Source organism: Marmota flaviventris, chromosome 17 (assembly GCF_047511675.1).
Source record: "Marmota flaviventris isolate mMarFla1 chromosome 17, mMarFla1.hap1, whole genome shotgun sequence".
NCBI lineage: Eukaryota > Metazoa > Chordata > Mammalia > Rodentia > Sciuridae > Marmota > Marmota flaviventris.
The window spans coordinates 64,045,419-64,059,783 of record NC_092514.1 but is presented as its reverse complement, the minus strand read 5'-3'; the positions used below and the strand labels follow the sequence as shown (position 1 = coordinate 64,059,783).

Sequence of the window (14,365 nt, the reverse complement as noted above, 5' to 3'; positions counted from 1 at the left end):
CTGTTGTCCTGAATGCAGGCAGACAGCACATCCTGGGGCTGAGGTCCCTTGCCTTCAATTCCACCACCTTTACTCAACACCTTCCATGCGGGGACTCGATCCTGGTTGGCCCAGGAGAGTCCTGCCCACATCAAAGGACACCACCCTCTTTACTAGATGGGGCTTCTGAAGCACTTGGCATGGGGAGACTGGGGGCCTCGAGGAGCCATCCCTTAGGAACTGGGAGAGCCTGGGCAGTCTGCTTCATCTGGGAGCCTCTGCATCCTCAATTATGAAATGAGACTTAAACATCTTATTGTTGAGAATAGTACAGGCACGTACAGGCCTTCAGAAACACACCTCCTTGGAAAAGACCTTGGGAATCCCCACATAATCCTCTCTAAAGACCTTGACCTAAGGGGCTGGGGGATCAATGGTGCTGAAACTCATGCATAGGGCACTGGAAGCTAAGAGGAGGTAGAGTATGTCCCAAGTGTGATTACCAGCCTCTGACCTCAGGGAGAGGACAGAGCTAGAGGTGGGAAGTGTGGGTCTCACATCACCAATGAGGAGTGGAAAGATGGGCCACCCATCTCTCTACCACCATCCTCCCTATGACCAGAGTGAGCAAATGAAATCACCCTCAGTGCACACACTTGAACCTAAGAGGGGGCTCTTGAAGCCTGAAAGGCCACATTAGGATCAAGAGCAGATCTGTGACCTTCTCAGTAGGTACAGAGAACCCCAGAGATGGTCAATTCTGGACAGGCACAGAGTTTCCAAATACACTGAAAAGTTAATGGATTCCAAGTTATAAATGGGGTGATCTTTGGAGATGCCTGGGGGTCCAACTTGAGTCTTTGGAGGCTGACATGAGAGATGCTCATCATAGCCTCTCCTTAGTGATAGACATCATTATTGGGCAGTCTGAACCTGGAGGAGTCAGGGGTCTCAGAGGTACTCCAAGACTGGGTGACTTCCCAAGACTGGAAGGGAAAATCTCAAGTCCAATTCAAAGCTTTGTTTTTATACATAATGAATGACAGATGTAGTCTCTGTCACCAGAGGCCCTGAAAAGGTCTGGATTAGAGATCACCAACTTCTGCTGCCTTCTGGTCTTCCTTCTGGATCCAGTAGTTGAAAAGTGTGTCCCCAGAGAGCTCCATGTCCCTGGCCACCACGGTTCTGGGATTACTTCAGTTATGAGATGGTGAGAGGAGAGGCTCCTCTTCCTTGGCTGGTCCCACCCTGTCCTTGGCAGTAACCTCTCTGGTGCCTCAGCCACACCTCAATTATGTCCTCCTATGTGACCATCAAAGTCAACTCCGGCTCCTGTTGTCCTCACTCCCAGAGGAGGCCAGAGATTTTTCCCTCTTATCCAAAGTCCATATATAATTCCCCAGTCTTAGCTAGAGGTCTCTGTTATGGGAGTTCCATGTATACTGTCCCCTCTCCTGGGAATGTAGGAGGAACATGACAGAAGGCTATGTGGGCTCAGAGACCCTCCAATTCCCACCTGGCTCCTCCTCTTCAGTGGAGCTGGACGGAGGAGAAGAAAGGGTATCCCCTCGTTCCCTGTGGCCCCTGTTCCTAGAACCAGCACCTTGCCCAGGTCTTTCCAGACTGACCAGGAGAACAACCCCTAGCATCCTGGTGGCTTCTCAGCAGATAATGAGTCGGGGACACTGCTTGGGCAATGCTTAGGTAATGCTGGGAAGGAAAGATGCTCTGCCTTCTGGTCCTAAAATCAGGGAGGTGGAGCAGCCTGAGCTCTGACACTCTGGACCACAGAGGTGTGATTTTTCAATGTTGGTGCCAACATTATACCCAACCATAGAACCAATCATTTCTGGGAAGGTTGACTTGTTTATTCTGCATAGTCGAATGCTGAATGCTCTGAGACTCAGGAGTGGGAGGTTTGCACAGCAGGGCAGTGTTTTATTTGGGGGCATTGGAGGCTGGTTTGCTTCAGATGCTGAAACAGCACCAACCTGGGCACCAGGAGGCCAAAAGGCCCAGTCCTGCTTTCTCCGTCCTCACCTTGCCCTCCTCTAAGGTTCCCACATGAATCTGTGCCCCGGGACTTTCTCTCCTGAAAACTGAGGCAGGGGAATCTGCTCATTAAGGGAGGACAAATGATGTAAAGACATTCTTGTAATTTGGGAGAGGATGCCAGCATCCTTAGAAGCTAAAATAACTGGGCTGGGGTTGTGGCTCAGCAGTAGAGCACTCACCTAGCACATGCGAGGCCCTGGGTTTGATCCTCAGCACCACATAGAAATAAATAAACAAAATAAAGGTATTGTGTACAACTAAAAAAATAAATATTTAAAATAAATAAATTAATTAAATAACAGAGAAGCACTGCAGAGACTGCGAGGGGGATAGGTACAATGAAATACAGGAAAGCAAGTCTGTGCAGAGCTGCCTCCTCTGCTGAGTTGGTTTGTGCAAGTCGGTCTCTTGAAGCCTCGGTCTCTTCCTCTTGAAAATGGGTGTGATGGTAACTTCTCATTCATAAGGTGCTTGCAGGGGTTGAATGTGAGGCAGGCTCTCGTCACCTGATGAGCTCTGCAAAGAGACTGAAAGGAGTTGGAGAAGGAAGAGAAGGAGACTACAATGACTCCTTCTTTTTATAAAAAATAAAAAGGGATGGGGATGTAGCTCAGTGGAGGGCATCTTTCAGGCTGTTGTACTCTTGAGTTCTAACACAGGGAGGAGACTTCAACTTTGATATTGAGGTTTCGGGGCTGTGGAAGGAAGCACTTGTGGTCTGTCCTCGGAATTTCTGCTTCTTAGTTTGCATTTCTGTGGCAGTCCAAGGAGTAGAGGCAATGCCCGAAGTTTGGGTTCTTTGCCCCACAGACCTGGACCTGAGGGAGACCCAGAAACTTGGGGAAGGGGAGAGCAATATGTAGGGTTTGTGCCCCCTAGTGGTCAGAATTAGCACTGCATCCAGCACCCCGCAGCTGGCCAAGGTGATAGGATGAAGGAAGCAAAAATGGAATTTGGGGCTGAACTGAGCCCAGAGACCCCAAGATCTATAAGCTGTCCCTGGCCCCCTTCCCCAGCACATACGATTTCTCTGGTAAGTGGAGGGGAACCATGCAGAGAGTGGGAAGAGGTCAGTATTGCTCTCAAGAAAATCGTCCTAGCCCAGCATTGTGGGGTGCACACCTGTAATCCCAGAGAGTCAGGCCAAAGCAAAAGGATTAGAAATTTAAGGCCAGGGGCTGGGGATGTGGCTCAAGCCGTAGCGCGCTCGCCTGGCATGCGTGCGGCCCAGGTTCGATCCTCAGCACCACATACAAACAAAGATGTTGTGTCCGCCGAGAACTAAAAAATAAATATTAAAAAAAAAAAAGAAATTTAAGGCCAGCCTCGGCAATTTAGCAAGACTCTGTGTCAAAATAAAAAATAAAAAGGGATGGGGATGTAGCTCAGTGGAGGAGAGCTTGTCTAGCATGTGCAAGGCCCTGGCTTCACACATTCAGTACAGAAAAAAAAAAAAAAAAAAAAAAGCCATGCTGACATTGCTTCCTTTTGGAGGGTCCCTGTTGGGCCATCCTCAATGTGACAGACAATCCCACAATGACATCCTGGCACAGCACCCCTGGACTCAGGCTTCTCTCCTCTACGACCTTCCACTTACAAAGAGGAAGGATGAGGTGGTCCCTCACTGAGACCCTGCCCGGCCTCACAAGCCTGGTCAGAGTGGTGAGGGAATGGTGATAGGATGGGGGACATGACCCCAGCGAGGAGCGGGAACAGGATGAGTGGAAGAAGCTTCTAAATTATCCATCAACACAGCCATCAGTGCCCCCATGCATAAATGTATAGAGAAAATAGGTGGGGGCCTTGGAGTGGGGGGAAGGGGCCAGGTATAAAAAGGGCCTGCAAGGGACCAACTCCAGGATCCTAGGGCCGAGCTCCTCAAACTGCTCAGGGTTCTGTGGATAGCTCACCCAGGTGCAATGGCTGCAGGTAAGCACCGCAATCCCCCTTTGGCCTGGGGTAGACCGAGAGGAGAGGAAGGGGCCCTGCAGGTGCAATAGGGACACTAACCTTGGTATTTAGGGCTTCTTAATATGAGTATAGCCATCTAAGCCTAACATTTGGCCATGTTGAGAATGGTCTCAGTCCCCGGGGAGAGTGGGAAGAGAAGGAAATGCTCTAGGGGCTTGGACAGAGTGGCCCCCTGCTTAGGGCCTCCTGGCCCTCCGGCATTTCTCTAGGTTGTCGGACTGCCTGGCTCCTGGCCTTCATGCTGCTCTGCCTGTCCTGGCCTCAGAAGGCCAGCACCTTCCCAGCCATGCCTTTGTCCAGCCTGTTCACCAATGCTGTACTTCGAGCCCAACACCTGCACCAGCTGGCTGCAGACACCTACAAAGAGTTTGTAAGCTCCTCAAGGATGAGCACTGGGCAGGGTGGCAGGAGGAGGCAAGTCCCCCCCCCGCCCCCCCGGGAAACAATGGGAGAAAACAGAGGGGCTCAGGGCTGAAGTGCTATCAAATGAGCAGAAATGGAAGGGGTTCCCGAAAAATAGCCATGAGAGCTGGTCACCAACTCCAACCTCAGAAACGTGCTTTCTCCAGGAGCGTGCCTATATCCCCGAGGGACAGCGGTATTCCATCCAGAACGCCCAGGCTGCCTTCTGCTTCTCAGAGACCATCCCTGCCCCCACGGGCAAGGACGAGGCTCAGCAGAGATCCGTAAGTGGCCATCTGGGCTCTCCTTAGACTCAGTTCTCTCTTCCTGCCCGGCAGCCTTCTCCCCCAAGCTGGGTGGTGCTGGAGGCCCAGGCAGAGGCCACCCTGGCCACAGCCCCACACCCCAGCCCTTCCCCTGCAGGACATGGAATTGCTGCGCTTCTCACTGCTACTCATCCAGTCGTGGCTGGGGCCCGTGCAGTTCCTCAGCAGGGTCTTCACCAACAGCCTGGTGTTTGGCACCTCGGACCGCGTCTATGAGAAACTGAAGGACCTGGAGGAGGGCATCCAGGCTCTGATGCGGGTGAGGAGGACACCGGGATCCCCAACCTCTGCCTGGGCCTGGAAGCCCTGCTAGCTGGACTGAGGGCTGGAGCTCCATGGGGCTGGGGACAGATACGCTGCTGCTCTCTTTTTACCAGTCAGGGCTTGAGGCAGGAGGATGCATCTCATTCCTCAATTCTCTTTTTAAATCCTTCTGGCTTTTCTCTGGCTTCCAAGGGGAGGAGGGAAGAAAATGGCTGGGAGAGGGAGGGCAGAGCTCCCTGGGGACTCGGCCTCTCCTGCCCTTTCTTCCTCTTGTAGGAACTGGAAGATGGCAGCCCCCGGGCTGGGCAGATCCTCAAGCAAACCTATGACAAGTTTGACATCAACTTGCGCAGTGATGACGCGCTGCTCAAGAACTATGGGCTGCTCTCCTGCTTTAAGAAAGACCTGCACAAGGCCGAGACCTACCTGCGGGTCATGAAATGTCGCCGTTTTGTGGAAAGCAGCTGTGCCTTCTAGTGACATGGCACCTCTGTCACACTGCCCCAGCACCTCCCCTTGCCCTGGGCAGTGCCACTCCAGTGCCCACCATCCTGTCCTAATAAAGTCAAGTTGCATCATTTTGTCTCGCTAGGTGTTGTCATACCGTGGGCAGAAGGCGGGCAGTGTGGGGTGAGAGGCAGGCCCGGAAGACAACCGTGGGGATGTGTGGGCTCTAATAGGACCCAGACCTGGCTTTTCTTGGGCCAGAATAAAGCTGACACATTACTCCACTCGCTTCACACACTACATCCATACCCTCCAGTAGGTGTCCCAGCTTTCTGGGTAGTCATAGCTCAGAAAGGTCATAGGTACTTGGAGGCATTCTACCCAGCAAAACTGGCAATGCCAAACTTAGGCCCCCAAGAGCCAGAAGAAATGAAAACAAGACAGATTATTAAGTATAGGAATAAAATGTCTCCATGGGAGAAAAATATGTCAAGTCAGTAGAGCATGGAGCAGGGAGTTGAGTTCTTTGTCTCACAGATTTGAAGAATAAAGTCCACAGACACAAGGGTGAGAGCAAAGTAACAGAATTTATTAGATTAATAAAAAGAAAGCAGAGCTCCCAAGGAGGGAGGGGTCCCAAGAAAGGGATAAGGGATACCTAAGAAAGCTATTGTCTCAGGGTTTACAGAGATCTATAGGTTAAGGAAGTGGGCCCGCTGCCCAACCCTGGGTAAGGTACTTGGTATCCATGAGGTATTTGTGCACCTTTAGTCCACTCAAAAATATCAATCATGCATGTTCCCTTCTTTGGAGAGATATGGACCCAGTCACGTAGGTCCTGATTTAAGAATAGCCTTTTTGTAAGTTTCTTAGAAAATATCTGTAGGTGCTGTTTGTGCTCTTTCACCCAGGAATGTACCCAGGGGCCCATCTCCCTACCCTCTCAGCCTTATCTCTTCCTCCTGAGGTTTTTCCCCACTCTGGAGAGGTAACTTTAACCACTGTTAGGGAATTTGGGCAATGACCACTCTAGCTGCTTCAGGCTGAAAAGGGGTGTTGAGAGAAGAACAGCAGTCAGGGTCCTCCCAAAGAGACCTATCTAATGGACCCCTATAAAAGTCAGATGGTACTTCCATGGTAGGTAGCATCTTCATGACCATCTGGAGCTTAATAGACTCTGCAGCTGCCTGCAGTACAGAGGTCCATGGTAGCAGTTGGCAGGTGACTAGACAAGGTGTACAGAGGGTAAGGATCATGCCAGTACAGCAATAAACAAGACAGCAAAGTATTGGTTTTTTGCAAACAATTAGAACAAAAACAATCAGTGTTATCAGGTAGCCTCTGAAGACCACAAAGATAGCAACTTTGTTAGAGTTTTAAGGTGTGGTTTGACATGTCATTCATTTGTGAGTGGACGTCATTTAAGGCTTTAGAAACATCAACAGAGTTGCTAAAAACATATACACAACTTTAAATTTTTATAACAGCACAGGTTTCCCCTTGAGCTGTGAAATGCCCTTTGATTTTTGTAAACTAGCTTTCTCAGAAGCATCAGGGACTTTTCCCTTTCTACAGATCCTCCTCATTGCAGAATATGCACTGGTTGGCTTCCTGTTCTCTAGGAACCTGTAGATCCCTTTGATCAAGAGGTCTGGTGACTTACCAGAGTTGCAGAGCCCTTAAAGAAGTTCGGTTGTTCCATGACTTCAGGCTGACCTTAGAGGGCAAGGACCAAAATATTGGCTGGTTTGTTGTTGTTGTTGTTGTGTTTGGGTTGCTCTCCCACCCCCAACTTTTACTTCCTTGACTTTAGTCTCCAAGTTTTGGTTTTAAACACCAGTAGGCCAGTTTCGCCATTCTTAAAATAGGAGCACTAGGTTTTAACTTTAATGCCTATAATTTTATTGTTACCTTTTTATTTAACTGGAGTCAGTAGTAGTATTGAAAGTCAGCATTATATCCTATCTGTCCTGTAGTTGATGGTTTATTGTCTTAAATTAGCTCATATTGTTTTGTTAGAAGTAGTAATTTTGTAAAATACTAACAGCAGTTATAAAGTTGTATGATGATTTAGTTTGTATAATAGCTTCAAACCAAGAAACATAGTGTCTATAATAACACTAAGGTATATTTAATATCTATTTAGAATATACAAAGACCCATTAATTTATTAACTCATCACATATGAAATTCTTTAAAATTTTGTTTTCTTTTGCAACTTTTACAACTTTATATACCTTTTATAATTCCCCCAAATCTTTCCTTAGTTTTGCATTATATCCCTTGTTTATTTTGAAATCACAGTAATCTTTATAACAAAAATCTCCCTTTTGAACATAACTTTAAATGAGCTTAATCCTGGCCTACTTTGGAGCTATCCTAACATGGAGTAAGGTGAGAGGTAGAGCCTTAACTCGGGTGAGGTATCAGAAATAGACTTATTTTCTGATGTATTAAAGCATCTCATTTATAAAACAATGAAACATCAAGTAAATAAAGGAAACAAATGTAAACCAGGTTTTTAAATGGCAGTGTGGCTCTTTTATGGCAGGTACAATGTACAAAAGAGAGCCTTCATCAGTTATCATACTTGTATTAAATCTATATAGTTTTCATTTTACAAGATTTTACATAACACTTAGACAAAGCTTGGACAAACGTTTAGTTTTCATTTGTATACATTCTCTGGTCACATAAATTTAAGGTGTCAACTCTATTGTAATATCCTAAAATAACAGTTGTTTATTTAACCAGAGCCATAAAAAAAAACTTTAAAATAGGTATGAACCCTAGTTAACAAAACCTAATAGACACAAGAAATTATCTTGATAAATAAGATCAGGACTAAGTTTTAAGAAAATCTTGGGGCTGGAGTTGTAGCTCAGTGGTAGAGCGCTTGCCTCGCACGTATGAGGTACTGGCTCAAGACTCAGCACCACATATAAATAAGTAAAATAAAGGTCCATCAACAACTGAAAAAAAGAAAAGAAAATCTTGTCATTTTTTAAAAAATATTTTATTAGTTATTGATAGATCTTTATTTATTTATATGTGGTGCTGTGAATAAAATCCAGTGCCTCACACATGCTAGGCAATTGTTCTACCACTGAGCCCCGACCCCAGCCCAAAAATCTTGTCATTTTTAAGAATAAAGAAATAGACTTTGTTTTATATTGGTATGTGAAAAGTTGACCTTAGAAAACTCCTTTAAAAAACCTTAACTGACTGCACTGAGGATATGCCATTTAATAACACCCCAACTTTTTGAGATTTGCCTTTTACAAATCTTCTGTAACTTACTTAGATACTCTAGCTTGTTTACATCCCTAGCTTTGTCCTGTCTCACTTTTTATTTTGAACTTTAGGATAAAAATATTTCTTTACCATGCCAGATAGTTTCTCTTTCAGAAACATTTTTTCCATATTAAGAAAACATATTTTCATATCTAAAACTTTCTTATATTTTTTCCTAGTTATTAGCTTTTTTGGGGGGGGGTGTTGGGGATTGAACCCAGGGCCTTGGGCATTTGAGGCAAGTACTCTACCAACTGAGCTTTATCCCCAGCCCTTAGTTATTGATCTTTTAAGTTCATAATTTGAAACAGTACTTAATATTTTGTGAAAACATACAAAATTACTCTTTTTCTCAATAAAAATAAAATATTTTATGCTTTTCTTGTAGTTCTTTTTCTTCATCAAAACTAGCTTGGGTTTTTTTTTTTTTTCTGTCTTTCTTTCTTTCTTTTTTGTTGTTGTTATTCCTTGCATTAGAACAACACATATAAATAGAATTTTAACACTTAATCATCTTGTTTTTTTAGTAAAGGCTCGGAAACAAAGCCATATAAAACTGACTTTTCATTTACCAACAATTTATAAAAATACATTTAATAAACCCCCAAATATTTTGTCTTATGGAACTTAAAAAGCCAAAAGTACTTAGGTTAGTATTTAGCAGTTGATGTTTGAGTATTTTAACTTTGTAAATTAATCAGGTATCTCTTTTAACAAACGAGTTTATGAAGATTAATCCCATTTATGTAAATCTAATTTATTCATTCTAGTTAACATTACGTTACCCAAGAAAACCAAGATATCAGACAAATCTAGCTAACCCTTTAAGTCAATTATTCCTGCAAAGGAAAATCCTTAAAAGCAATGGATGGGCTGGGGATGTGGCTTAAACGGTAGCGCGCTTGCCTGGCATGCGTGAGGCCCGGGTTCGATCCTCAGCACCACATACAGACAAAGATGTTGTGTCCACCGAAAACTAAAAAAAAATGTTAAAAAAAAAAGCAATGGATGTTGTACTTTTGAACATTTTATAGATACTACTGTTTTCTTGGTTGGCTGTCCACTTAAAAAAAAACATGTAGGTTAGTAATTTTTAAAGATATCTTTACTCATTTTTTTTAACCAATTTAAGTCACAAGACCCGAAAGGCATTTGGGTCTATTTTTTTAAACTTATGAGCACTCATTTATCTATGTGCCATTATTGATATCATGCACACAATTTATAAATACAAGTACAAAACCTACAATACATGTGTGCATACATATTCATAAAAATTTATAGGAAACAAAGATATTATAGCTCTTTTCAAGTATTAGATTCCCACAGTCAGGAAGCAAAAGAGTTACAGATGTTTAATTATACACGCTGTCAGGTTTAATCCTTTAGAAATTAAAACAGAATCTGTCACATATTCTTGCAGTATGACTCAGCTAGAGGGTAGGCCAGTACAATTGGGGACATTAGAAGGAGAGTCTGGGGGGTGGAGCTGTGGCTCAGTGGTAGTGCACTTGCCTGGCATGTGTGAGGCACTGGGTTCAATTCTCAGCACTATGGATAAATAAATAAAGGTCTATCAACAACTGAAAAAAAAAAAGTATAGTCTGTTATCTATGGTGGACACTGAAATTAAAGGTTCAGTGGACACTTGTCCTCCATGGGGGCAGATCCACCCCACCAGTACCACTGTTTATTTTTCCTGCTTAGTACTCTTCAAAGGAGAAGATCTCTTTCCTTTTCCACTGTATTTGAGTTAATCCTCGAAAAAATGACCTCTGAATAAAAACAACAGAAAGAAAAACAGAGAGCTAGAAACTCCAGTTAGACAAAACCAGACTAATTGGTGCAGGACAAAGATGAATTTATCAGAAAAACTTGAGTTTAGAAAGACAAAGAACTGAAAAAAGATGACACGCCACAATTATTAAAGGAGGACATGGAACCTGTTTATCAGACCAGGGGTCACTTTTGGATCAGATTAGAGTCAGTACGAATATTTAAAGAATTTAGAAGACCATGAAGTCCTCAGAAAAATGATTTTAAGAAAAAGAAAAACTGTACCTATGGGATTGTGTGTGTGTGTGTGTGTGTGTGTGTGCGCGCACGCGCACTCGCACACACACCACATGCCTATCTGGAAGAAAAGAAAACAATTTAGGGAAAAACTTATTAAAAGAGCAGAATCCCAGAGTGCAAGGAGAGAGAACAGTCTTTTATGTCTCACAGCAGCTTGGATTTAAAAGTGACACTTTTCCTTCTCTGGTCTTAAGCTGATTTGGGCACTTGTTCATGTTGCTTACATTTCAGATGGGCATCAGACAGGCAGCTAAGGAGCAAGGAAAGCTGCCATTTTGAGCATGAAAAGCAAAAATCTTCTACATGGGGCACTTTTGGCTGTTTACTCCTTTTGTAAAACCTGTCTAGCTATAAGATGGTGTTAAAGTTTATTTTCCTTCAAAGGCCATTTTTTTTTTTTATCCTCCATCTGGTAATCAGGCCAGGCTTGGGTACAGAAAATTATCAGGCTTTTTCTTTTTAGTGTTTGAGGATTAAATCTATCCCAATTTGGGGGAGCAGGTACCAGGGATTGAACTCAGGGGCACTCAACCACTGAGCCACATCCCCAACCCTATTTTGTATTTTATTTAGAGACAGAGTCTCATTGAGTTGCTTAGCGTCTTGCTGTTGCTGAGGCTGGCTTTGAACTTATGATTCTCCTGCCTCAGACTTCTCAGCCACTGGGATTACAGGCATGCACCACTTCACCTGGCCTATCCCAATTTTTTAAATGCGCGGCATATTTTATTTTTGAGGCCCAGGCTCCCACCTAAATGAAAGACAAACAAAAGAGAACAGATCATGAATCTCTGCACCAAGAAAACTGTCTCTTTGGCTAGTGACGCCTCCCTGATTTTGGAGAATCTAGGGGTCAGTAGTTCCCACCCCTCTTCCCATGTGACCTACTGGATTTAACTGCTGCCTTCCCAGTGTGGTCATGATCTATGATAAGTCTCTGTTTCCAACATGCCAGAGACTGAGAGAAGACTGGACTTAGTGAGCTCCTGAGTAAGTGTCTGACAGATGCCCAGTTTTTTGTTCCAGAGAGAGGACTAAACATTTGAATGGAACTTGGGGCTCCCAGAAAAGCCATTGGTCCATTTTATTCACTCTTCCATAGATACAGGGAAAGCCCCAAATATGTAGCATGGAATGTGGGGTTGGTTCCTTTGTCTCATGAATTTGAAAAATAAAATCCATGAAAAATACAAGGGTGAGAGCAAAGTAGCAGGATTTATTAGAGTAATAGAAAGAAAGCAGAGCTCCCAAGGAGGGAGGGGTCCCAAGAGAGGGATACCCTAGAGTGGCTATTGTCTAGGGATTTATGTAGGTCTGTAGGTTAAGGAAGGTGGCCCTCTGCCCAACCCTGGGTAAGGCATTCAGTATCCACGAGTTATTCATGCAGGCTTTAGTCCATTCAAAATATCAATCATTCATGTTCCCTTCTTTGGAGAGATATAGACTCCAGTCACGTAGATCCTGATTTAAAAATAGCCTTTTTGAAAGTTTCTTAGTAAATATTTGTTTGTGCTCTGCTGCCAGGAATTCATCCAGCAGCCCATCTCTGTATCCTCCCAGCCTTATCTCTTCCTCCTGACGTCAATAGTTACCTTTGTACAAAAAAATGTAAGGTGAATATTCACTAAGTCAAACTATCCTTGGGAAGTGAAAAAAAAAAAAAAAAGCACAAAAACGAGTCTGGGATAAACAAAACCAGTGTGTTTGGATTCTGAAATGGGGCAAGGGTAGTGGAAGAGATTCTAAATCGGAGGTTGCCAATACCATGCCAACAGGTGCCATGTGGACACTGACAGAAGGGATGAGGAGGGCTGGGTGGGAAGGGGCAAATTGCAACTGACACCCAGCATTCCTGTGAGGGATGCAGGAATAGGGCTGCCAGCCCTTCTGATTCCTTAAGACAGCGGGGACATCCAGACTTTTACACAAAATCTAATTTTTAAACATTGGCAACAAGCACATATTGAAAATATTTTAAGGGCAGAGATTAACCCAAACTCATTTGATCTTCAAGTTGTCAGCAGTTTTGTCCACAGATCAGTGGATTAGAATAACTTGGTATGAGGCAAAGAAAAAGAGTGATTTGGACTCTATGGAAGTTGTGCTCTTGAACAAATTACTTGACAGGAATGAGATAATAAATACTGCTTTACAAGGCTTATGCAAGGATTAAATGAAATGATGTTTCTGAAGTGATTGACATATTACAGCACTCAAGAAATCCTGGTTATTTTTGCATTGAATATTGAGGTGCTGCATGTTTTTAATAGAGCGTCTAAAGACTTGTTATTAAATCATATTCTGGGACTGGAGTTGTGGCTCAGCGGTAGAGCACTCGCCTAGCACGTGAGAGACCCTGGGTTCGATCCTCTGCACCACATAAAAATAAATAAGTTTTTAAAAAAGGTACTGTGTACAACTAAAAGAAATAGATATTTTTAAAAAATCATATTCTGTTTTCCTGATGGCATCTCAGGTGTTCCTTATTTCCAAATAAGCTCAAAAGGACAGTTAAATTTTCAGGCTCTAAGCAGCTTAGCTAAGTGACCAGTGATCTGTAAATCAATACGTAGATGGTCCAAGTAACTCTATCATCCATAAACGGTTTGTGAGGTCATTAACTCTTTTTTAATGCAAATAATCAACCTTAATTAATCTTCTTGAGAAGTTCAGATTTTTATGTGTTATAATGAATCTTCTTTAAAATAGTGTCCACCTGTGCATTTTGTAGATTTTACATTTAATAAAATAAAGGGTTGGTTGGAAAGTGGAGCTCCATTTCTGAGCTCAAAACCATTTCTTCAACTGTGATTGGGCAAAGGGGAAGGAGAAGAGGGGAGGAGGTATGGGGGCAGGAAAGATGGTGGAATGTATGAACATCATTACCCTAGGTACATATATGGGACTGCACATGAGGTGCAACAGTACATTGTGTACAATTAGAGAAATGAAAAGTTGTGCTGCAATTGTGTACAATGAATCAAAATGCATTCTGCTGTCATATATACCTAATCAGAATAAATTAAAACAAAACCAAAAAAAAAAAAATTCCTTCTTTTCACCAAGATGCACCGAAAGCTAAGGCTGAAGCCAAAGCTAAAGTTTGAAGGCCAAGAAGGCAGTGTTGAAGGGTGTCCACAGCCATAAAAAGAAGACCCGCACATCACCAACCTTCAGGTGGCCCGAGAGATTGCAGTTCCAGAGGCAACCCAAAGTTCCTTGTAAGAGCACCCCCAGGAGAAACAAGCTTGACCACTAGACCACCTCAAGTTCCCCCTGATCACTGAGTCAGCCATGAAGAAAATTGAAGACAAAACACTTGTGTTCACTGTGGATGTCAAGACCAAAAACACCAGATCAAACAAGCTGTAAAGAAGCTCTATGACATTGTTTGTGGTCAAGGTTAACACCCTGGTCAGGCCTGAGGGAGAGAAGAAGGCATGCATTCAACTGGCTCCTGATTGTACTTTGGATGTTGCTGGGATAATTTAAACAGAGTCCAGTTTTCTAATTCTAATTTCTTCTTTTTCCAACATAAATAAAAATTCCTC

At 43.6% G+C, this 14,365-nt stretch overlaps 1 protein-coding gene across 1 annotated transcript; it reads left to right on the top strand.

Annotated features, from left to right (window-relative positions):
* The first annotated feature begins 4,218 nt into the window (after nucleotides 1–4,218).
* Nucleotides 4,219–5,494, top strand: Gh1 (growth hormone 1). The gene is made up of 4 exons (XM_027946244.2): nucleotides 4,219–4,375; nucleotides 4,575–4,691; nucleotides 4,831–4,992; nucleotides 5,274–5,494. The coding sequence occupies exons 1-4, from the start codon at nucleotides 4,244–4,246 to the stop codon at nucleotides 5,472–5,474; spliced, it is 612 nt and encodes a 203-aa protein (XP_027802045.2). The 5' UTR covers nucleotides 4,219–4,243; the 3' UTR covers nucleotides 5,475–5,494.
* The last annotated feature ends 8,871 nt before the right edge of the window (nucleotides 5,495–14,365 follow it).

What these genes read in the sequence shown, in the direction of transcription:
- Gh1 (XM_027946244.2), top strand. Translation starts at nt 4,244, where the DNA reads ATGCTGCTCTGCCTGTCCTGGCCTCAGAAGGCCAGCACCTTCCCAGCC. An exon ending in ACGAGGCTCAGCAGAGATCC is followed by an intron (nt 4,692 to 4,830) that starts GTAAGTGGCCAT and finishes CTTCCCCTGCAG; the next exon opens with GACATGGAATTGCTGCGCTT. An exon ending in GCATCCAGGCTCTGATGCGG is followed by an intron (nt 4,993 to 5,273) that starts GTGAGGAGGACA and finishes TTCCTCTTGTAG; the next exon opens with GAACTGGAAGATGGCAGCCC.